Source organism: Pristis pectinata, chromosome 19 (assembly GCF_009764475.1).
Source record: "Pristis pectinata isolate sPriPec2 chromosome 19, sPriPec2.1.pri, whole genome shotgun sequence".
In the NCBI taxonomy this organism is placed as follows: Eukaryota; Metazoa; Chordata; class Chondrichthyes; order Rhinopristiformes; family Pristidae; genus Pristis; species Pristis pectinata.
In genome coordinates this window covers 10,257,769-10,266,215 of record NC_067423.1, presented here as the reverse complement: position 1 = coordinate 10,266,215, position 8,447 = coordinate 10,257,769, and the positions used below count along the sequence as shown (strand labels likewise).

The 8,447-nt window shown below is 36.7% G+C and overlaps 1 protein-coding gene across 3 annotated transcripts in view; it reads right to left on the bottom strand.

Moving 5' to 3' along the window:
* Positions 1 to 805: 805 nt before the first annotated feature.
* net1 (neuroepithelial cell transforming 1) overlaps positions 806 to 8,447 on the bottom strand; it is an 84,942-nt gene continuing 77,300 nt past the window's right edge. For all 3 annotated transcript variants that reach the window (XM_052034001.1, XM_052034002.1, XM_052034003.1), the window contains 9 exons: positions 7,376 to 7,483; positions 6,059 to 6,229; positions 5,430 to 5,492; positions 4,652 to 4,748; positions 4,178 to 4,254; positions 3,647 to 3,904; positions 2,960 to 3,130; positions 2,609 to 2,795; positions 806 to 2,257 (listed from right to left, as the gene is read on the bottom strand). In XM_052034001.1, coding sequence (XP_051889961.1) covers positions 1,818 to 2,257; positions 2,609 to 2,795; positions 2,960 to 3,130; positions 3,647 to 3,904; positions 4,178 to 4,254; positions 4,652 to 4,748; positions 5,430 to 5,492; positions 6,059 to 6,229; positions 7,376 to 7,483 — 1,572 coding nt within the window. In that variant the 3' untranslated portion in view covers positions 806 to 1,817. The remainder of the gene's footprint in view (positions 2,258 to 2,608; positions 2,796 to 2,959; positions 3,131 to 3,646; positions 3,905 to 4,177; positions 4,255 to 4,651; positions 4,749 to 5,429; positions 5,493 to 6,058; positions 6,230 to 7,375; positions 7,484 to 8,447) is intronic.

Sequence of the window (8,447 nt, the reverse complement as noted above, 5' to 3'; positions counted from 1 at the left end):
TAAAAATCTATAAGCTACAAAAATAAAGTGCAAAATAAAAGGAATAATAAGGTAGTGTTCATGGATTGTTCAGAAATCTGATGACAGAGGGGAAGAAGCTGTTTCTGAATCATTGAGTTTGGGTCTTCAGGCTCCCGTACCTCCGCCCTAGTGGTAGTAATAAGAGGGCATGTCCCAGATGGTGAGAGTTCTTAATGGTATATGCCACCTTCTTGAGATGTCCTTGATTTGGTGGGGGGGCAGGGGTGGTGGTTGCATCCATGATGCAGCTGGCCAAGTCGATAACCCTCTTGTGATCAATTTCCATTTTACTTAAGTTCCAGCTTCTGCAGTATTTTACTTTTGTATTAAGTGTGAGATTTAGTAGATGCTCACAATTAGGAAGGGTATTGATGGCAAATAACCTGCTGTTTTATCTGGCAAGCATTCCATAATCCACAGGGGACAGACAAAGCAACTTACTGGAATAACCAGAACACTGTCTAAAAGAATGACTCAGTGGCACCTGTTCTAGAGGGAACTGGATACATACTGAAGAAAGGGAAATTTTGTAGGACTAAGACATTGGAATTGGATGGTTCTTTCAAATAGTTGGCAAATGGTCTCTTTCTGCAAGGTGTAACTTATTCTAAAATTGAATAGAGCCTTAGACAAAGATGATTTAAAAAAAATAAACTAGTGGTTCAATCAAACCACAGTTTATGATAAACTCATTTAAATGCAAATATATTAGGGATAAACTGTTGAGACAGGATGTTAAATCTGAGTTATAGGAGTTGTTAAATACACAAAACACACTGGCTAATTATAGATTATTTTCCAGTTTTATTGTACATTTGAATCCAATAATCTGTACATTAGAGAAATGCCCATCAGTCTCTTACCTCCTTGCCATGTGTACCTTATACACAGTCACATTCCAGACTCCATTTCAGCACTCACTCACACAATAATACTTGTTCCGTTTAATGCTGCCATTTCCATCCCACCCTGCCATACTGCAACGTTTTGACTGTTTAAACCTTACAGCCACTTGTGAAATATTTCAGACAGTTGCATCATGGCCAAATCACTAATTATTTCCCATCAAGCAGCTCATTTCAAGTCCATTAGATACACATTCTTCTAACCTTCTACAACTTTCTGGCACCTTTCAAAATTCCTTGGCAATTCCCTCACAGTAGTCCAAAGCACAAAACGATTTTTACATGCTTTACCGACAAAAAGTTGATACAGCAGATGAATGGTCTTCAACACAATTACAGGAATGGCTCAATTGCATGACACCAAAAAGATTGACAATTTGTGTAACCTTAAGTGTATATATAATAAATCAAAAGTACTTTATCTCTGAAGAAAGTTTTCTTCTAAATGATATCACTTGGGAACTCTGCTCAATTAAAATGTAACAAAAAATTTATTGAACTACAAAAAAAATTAAATTTTAAAATACCTGCAGGATATATGGATGTCCATAGGGAATGTACAATACAAAAATATTGGTTAAGACAGGAGGATGCCATTTACAAGACTGAAACAGGGTTTTACAAGACTGAAACAGGGTTTTTAAACCGAAATCTATTACAGCAAATAACCCAGTAATTTAAAACCACTATTGGGTTATTAAGAGATTTAGTCACTTTGGAGAAGAACCAACAGTAGATGACTGGATTTAATAGCTGCCAAAAACAAATTTTATATGGAGAGAAAAGAGTAACAAAACAAGACTGGCAAATTAATCTTGGTGCTAGACCACAGTACAAACATTGTACAGAAATATAAATAGAGTCCACTTCATAAGCCAAGAACAGGAGTGTTCACACTAATGTTTCTGTTCTCTTTGTCATTTGATCCTGCTGCTCGATCATTTCTGTGCTGCCTTTTGACATGGAATCACACTGTTCTACTGAATCTTCACTCTCTATGCTACTTCTCAGGCTGCTCGATTCAGAATCACTTGTGTCCATGTTGGAGCCAGTTTCTGAACCACTATCTGCCATTTCCACCCCTTCAGAGAGGGTGGGCGTCTGCCCTTCCTGCAGAAGGTCTGTCATCTGCGGAGAGCCTTGCTCGGGCTCTTCATCTAATTCGGAGAGCTCTTTGTGGTCTGTGGGATGAGGTGCTGACTGGTAGAGTGATATGGCATTTCGTATGCAATTCATCCACTGCTGCTTGTTGTAAATGTCATTGGCTTGTAGCGTATGCGATGACTGTCCTTGTGTCGCATGTTGGAAACGAACTTTGAAGATGTTTTTAGCTGTGGATACAAGAACAAATAAGTTTTAGTGGTAATGAATAAAAAGTTAAGGTTAGAATTTTCCTTTAACTGGACTTTACAGGCATTACAACTAAAACAAATCTTGACAGTATACAAATTTAACACTATAAACATTACCAATTCTTAAAGTATTTCAATTAGCAAATATTTTCTAATCTGGTCAAACAATAGGCAGAGAATGTTCATCTCACTTCTTGAGATGTGGTAAACAGACATGAAGCCAATGCAATTCTCCACATTTTAAGTACTAAATAAAGCATAGCAAGATACCTTAGTGCTACAAATCAGAATCTACTTGGCCACTACATTCAATAGCAAGCCTCAGCTTACCTTTGTCAGAATTGCTGAAGGCTCCTCTGAATGACCCACCCATTTTGGTATCACCATCTTGAAGATCCTCTAGCAGAAGATCTTTAACAGGCATTGGTTGGCGGTATACTTGGTAACACTGACGGTCATTGCGGGATACTGGGCGAGTCAGTACTAAGACTTCTTGGAATAAAAAGACATACAGTTTCTGGAATGGAGAAAAAAGTCAAAACATTATTTTTCATTACAAAAAACACATAGGTCATTTAATAAATTTAAAAAATGTAATAACCTGTGGGCAACATTACCAGTATTTTGTTTTGGCTGTGGTAGGGCTTAAGTATACCAATGATTAGAGGTAACTAAACGTACCGTTCCCCGGTTATTTCGCAACTCCCCATGACAAAGGAGGGCTTTGCTGCCTTCAATTCGTGGATCCTTCTGTCTTTCATCCAGGTAGTCCAGCTTGTCAATGTAGTACTGACAATCAGACTCTCCTTTTTTCACATTAATGTCTGATAGAACTGCTTGAATGATGGCAATCTAAAAAGCAAAATCTAACCATCAGCAAGTGCAATAAACTGTACACAAATATTAAAAAACTAAGATTTAAGAAGCACAATCTAAACAAAATTGTAATGATTAAAATATAAATTGGAATCAAAACATTCAGAGAATTTACTTTGATCCCTACCATTAATATGCCTATCACTTTCATATCAGGAAATTGGAAACAATGGGAAAGATGTACAGATGTATTAGCACAAGGAGACAGTAATATTTCACAAGGGCAAGGCAAATCCTCACCTCACATGACTATTGAGAGGCCAACATGTTCTTTAAGCATGGAGAATATTTGAATTTGCTTCCTATGCATCAAATGCTCCTTTTTGACAACAGATTGATCCAGTTGAGTGTCAGGACAAATGTAGGAGCAATAGGCTAAATGATTTCCTTATTCTACAAGTCATACAGAATATGACGCATGGGTTGGGCTCGAGGAAAAAGTTAATGCTCACATTAACTATGCTGCTATATCCTGTACAAACAGGTACTTACTGCATCCTCCAGACTCTTCTGGTCTGAGTGGCCACCAGGCGTGTGCCGTAAAATCTCCTTCAACAGCAGTGGGTATTTAACCAAACGACTGCGAGGAATATCCAGGAAACTCCAAAGGTCCAACTTCCTGCTGAAGGGTGACTCCAGGCAGCGCTGAAGGAAATCCTGCACTCTCTTGTCCTGCTTCTTTTGATCCAAGAGTGCTTTTGCTGCCAGTTGGTTACTGCAGTATTCTTTGTATTCATCAAGCCTTGGCAACTGGACACAAAGAACACATGCTTGAGCATAATGAAAAGTTCCGTGGTGGATCCTGAAATTGATTTACATTACACTTGAACAAGAGAAAGGCCCTCCCCATTTATCCACTGGTGACATCAAATTCTCCATTTTATATCAATTACTATGTTATGTCATACTAACAAAACAGAATCAATTAAATCTTTTGATGATGGGAGCTATTAAAGTTAAATTGTATTTTATTCTGAAAAACTAGCATTATTTCCTCATGGAATGATTTTAAAAACAACTTACCCAATTCACAAGAATGTGACCAATTTCTTCTACTGTTCCATCTTGTTTTGTGACTTTAGCAAGGTTGGTTAGCAGTTCTGGATGAAAACAAGCACATTAATTTAGTTGTCAGCAGCATGCATCATAATCAACACCTCAAAAATTCTAATTTCAAAGATGATTTTGGAAAAGCTCAAGTGTTACACATGTTTCCCAATGCAAGATCAGTTTAGGACCAATTAAATTGGAAGTTAATTCATCACGAAACCTTCTGAATAATTTAGACAGTGTACTAGTTCTGCTACTTGGAAGTACAATAGTAATAACGGTTGAGAGATTTTGTTCTTATTATGGGCAATTCCCTTTATCAGAGCCTTGTGCTGCTCATCAATGAAGTGTTAATTTGACTTGAATTACCTTGCATTTGGAATTGACAAATGACACTATTAAGACTACCATTATTCCCCTATTGATAAATCATCAAAACATATTCACCTTCATGCAGAGGGATATAAGAATCAAGAGCTCCAAATATCTGGGTTAATTCTTCTTCTGTCATGATGGACAACTTCAACATAGGGTCATGATAAGCCTATGCAAACAGATGAGTGCAGTGAGTATTAAAACAATTCTCTCAAGTTTTAAATAGCAAAAGTATCTGCTAATCAGAATCTCATTTTGCAACAATGAATGCAATACAAAAAATAAAACTAATGTTTTTAAATAACTAAAAAGTTAGTACTGAAGCATCCAGATTTTGCTACAATGCAAATTGTATTACATAGAACTATACAGCACAATACAGGCCCCTCGGCCCACAATGTTGTGCCAACCTTTAAACCTCACCCAAGACTATCTAACCCCTTCCTCCCACATACCCCTCTATTTTAAATTCCTCCATATGCTTATCTAGTAATCTCTTGAATTTGACCAGCATACCTGCCTCCACCACCACCCCAGGCAGTGGATTCCATGCCCCAACCACTCTCTGGTTTAAAAAACCTTCCTCTGATATCTCCCTTGAACTTCCCACTCATTACTTAAAAGCCATGCCCTCTTGTATTGCATTACATTGCTAAATTCCACACCATGGACCTTTTTTATATTATCATCTGAGTCAACAAGCTAAATAATTAGGAATTTTTATTTACATAAAAGTGAATCTCAAAGAGTAACTTTCTTTTTAATATACACACAATTGAAGGCTCTTCTCAAATTACTTCAGTTGATTTGTATCTAAACAAGGATTTTATGCTTTCAGCTTTATACTGACCTTCCTTGCTAATTTTAGGTCTTCAATTAAATCTTGTTCCCCTCGAAAAAGCTCAAATATAGCCTGAGAAATAAAAATAAAACATAAATGACATATACTTGACATGAAACAACTGTGCAAAGAATAGCATGTTTTCATGGATGACTTCAACTAATTCCATTTGAGTGTTTTAAATTTGGCTAAAGCTGAACCAATTATAGTTGAATTGAAAGGGTAAAGTATACAATGTTATCCACACAACTGAAGCAGCTAGTCACAATTAACAAGCACACTTTGCATATAAGTGCAGAATTAACACACAGAAACATTTCAATTTGGTGTTATGTCCAAATAAAGTTAACTGTCCTGAGAAAAGCAAACATATCTGTATAACTTGGATCAAATGACAGCAGTGGAAGGCCAAATTAAACAAGAGACTGACCCAAAAATGGTTGAATATCCTCTGAATAATTCCATCATTATCCTGAGAGTTTGCATGTAGAAAAGTTTCAACATTCTTTAAAAGAAACCCTTAAATTATCAATTTAAGTATCTTCCTTTAATTAAGCACTAAGCTATTTTGAAGTGTCCACATTTTTATTTTCTTACAGGGGTAAAAGTGATTTTGTTTTATGACATGTACTTCATACCTCTTGTCGTTTAATTTCCTTCGAAGAGAAGTTCTGCTTTGTGTTCATGTCAAGAGTCTCCGACCACAATTTGCTGTTTCGCCTTTTAGGTGGGGTTGGTGCTGAAACTTTGCTGAACACCTTTTGAGTGCAACCTGGAGATTTGTTGTCGCTACGGAAAGTGATGGATCTCTGCAGATGGAGAAATTGGATCAGTTAGCATTCTGAAAGTGCATACAAGAATGAAGCAACTAAAATTTGTCATGTTTTGAAGACAGCTTGTGTACTGTACTGAACTTGACACTGCCTTTGTGGAATGGTCAATTTAGAAGTTGTCTCTCTGTGCTTTCTCGGTGCCAACAACATCCCCAACAGTTGAAGGCCTTCAAAGCTGCTACTGATATTTGGGTGGATAAGTTCATGAAATGTTTGCATCAAAACTAAACAAAATAATGCCCGAGAATTCTTTTCCTTCAAGTCAAGATCTTCCCTAAATTAACCGTGTAATAAAGGATTTACAACTGCCAGTACGTCTCAATTATAATGCAACAAATACTGATACAGCCTTTTTCATACAAAGTTGTATTGGATTTGAGATCAACTTGGAGTTGCAGCAAGTTAGAGATTTAGGTTCTATTCATAGTAACAAAATAACTCTCACTAGACTTGGAATCCAGTGACGTGTGATTCAGAGTTTCGGCAGAAACTACAATCAAGTTTGTGATGCACAGATATGTGTAAAAGGCACTAAATGTTTGATTTTGTTCTAGAGTAAAAAAAACTGAAAGCCAGTGAAGTAAATTGCAGTCATGTACACCACCACTCTAATGCACATCAAATACAGGGAGTCAAACAGAACAAGGCAATTAAGAATTATTAATCTCTGGATTCACTATGCCAAGTTCTCACGATGAAGACTTTCCTCAACAGCTTGTCTCATATCTTTTCATTTATCTCAAATGAGAAGCAAAGGGAGGTCATAGTAACACTAGTCACAAACTTGCAGTATTTCAGTTGATATATAGAAGATTCATAGCTAAGGATCCTCTTGATTTAGTCACCCCTGTTAGAAGGTAATAAGGTCATCTTAAGCAGGGCAGGACCAAGATATTCTGTGATTTCTTACTATTTAGCAGGTTGCAGATAATTTCTTGGAAAGACTCACATGAAAGCTGCCTGGGCAATCTAACAGACAGAAGATGTCATGTGGTTGACATCTGAAGTAGATGGAGGACTAATGCAGATATTGGGCTAATCAAACATTTTACCATCCTGCACAGAATTCTGAGATGCAAGGACTGTTAGGTGCAAGAATTAAAGTGGTCTAAAAAATATTACCTGCAATGTTTGTCCAAAGCGTCTGACTGCTCCATTTTTTGAGGGAGATATTAAATTTGCTAGAGATGTCACTCGTGATAAAGGTCGGACCCGTTTGTTGCTTGGCTCCTGTAATTAGAGAAGCAGTGTTTATGAACATTACTTTCTGTGGAGACACAAGGAAACTTGGCTGCCAACAGCTCAGCCAATTAAAACATCTGCTCACAAACCATATATACAAATGATTTCAATGTTTTAAAATCAGACTAAAACAATGACTAGTTATTAGTTTAGCCCAATTTTGCAAGTTCTACTGCCCTGGGCAAAGACAATAATGGTCTTCAATTGAGGTGAAGGCAAAGGTAGAGAAAGTTTTTAAGCAAGAATTTACTTCCAAATTGAATAAAATTTCCGAACCCAGCAACAATTTGCCCAGGTCACATTTAGCATAGACTTGATGTAATTTGTTTGCTCTGTGGCAGTAACATGCTTAACATTTCACTATTCAAAAGGGTATTCTGCAACTGACCTTGAATGGCTTGATTAAATAATGTGTAGTACTACACAATTCATTTCCTGCAGATGACTTCAACTTTAATATTTAAAGTTTAATGAAAGAACAATAATTAAAAGATTAATCTAAAATCAACAGTCTAAGATAGGTGTATTAATTATGCTGTATTAGTGTTTTAAATGGCAGGTTAACTTGTAAAACAAATAAAAAGCTGTTTATAGTACATTTGTTTAAATCTGCCAAACATTATGTGGGCAAGCAAATGCTGAGAATCATTTTTCTTAAAATGCATGTCTCATTTAACACTGAACTAGTCAGAAGAACAGCTGTTTGGACACAAGATTATCAGCTGTGTCCAACCTGAATTTTTGCTGCAATGCCAATAAACTCTTGCTTGACTAACAACCGTCAAGAACAATACAGGCCCTTCTCCACTCTGCTCCTGCCTCTTCTTGACACACGAGATTTGAGCTTTGAAAAAGGAAATTCTTTATTTTTGTTTTGTTACCTTGCTTAATTCAATTTTATTAGCAACCTGGTAACCAACCTTGTCCAAAGTTAACTTTCCTTTTGACTTAG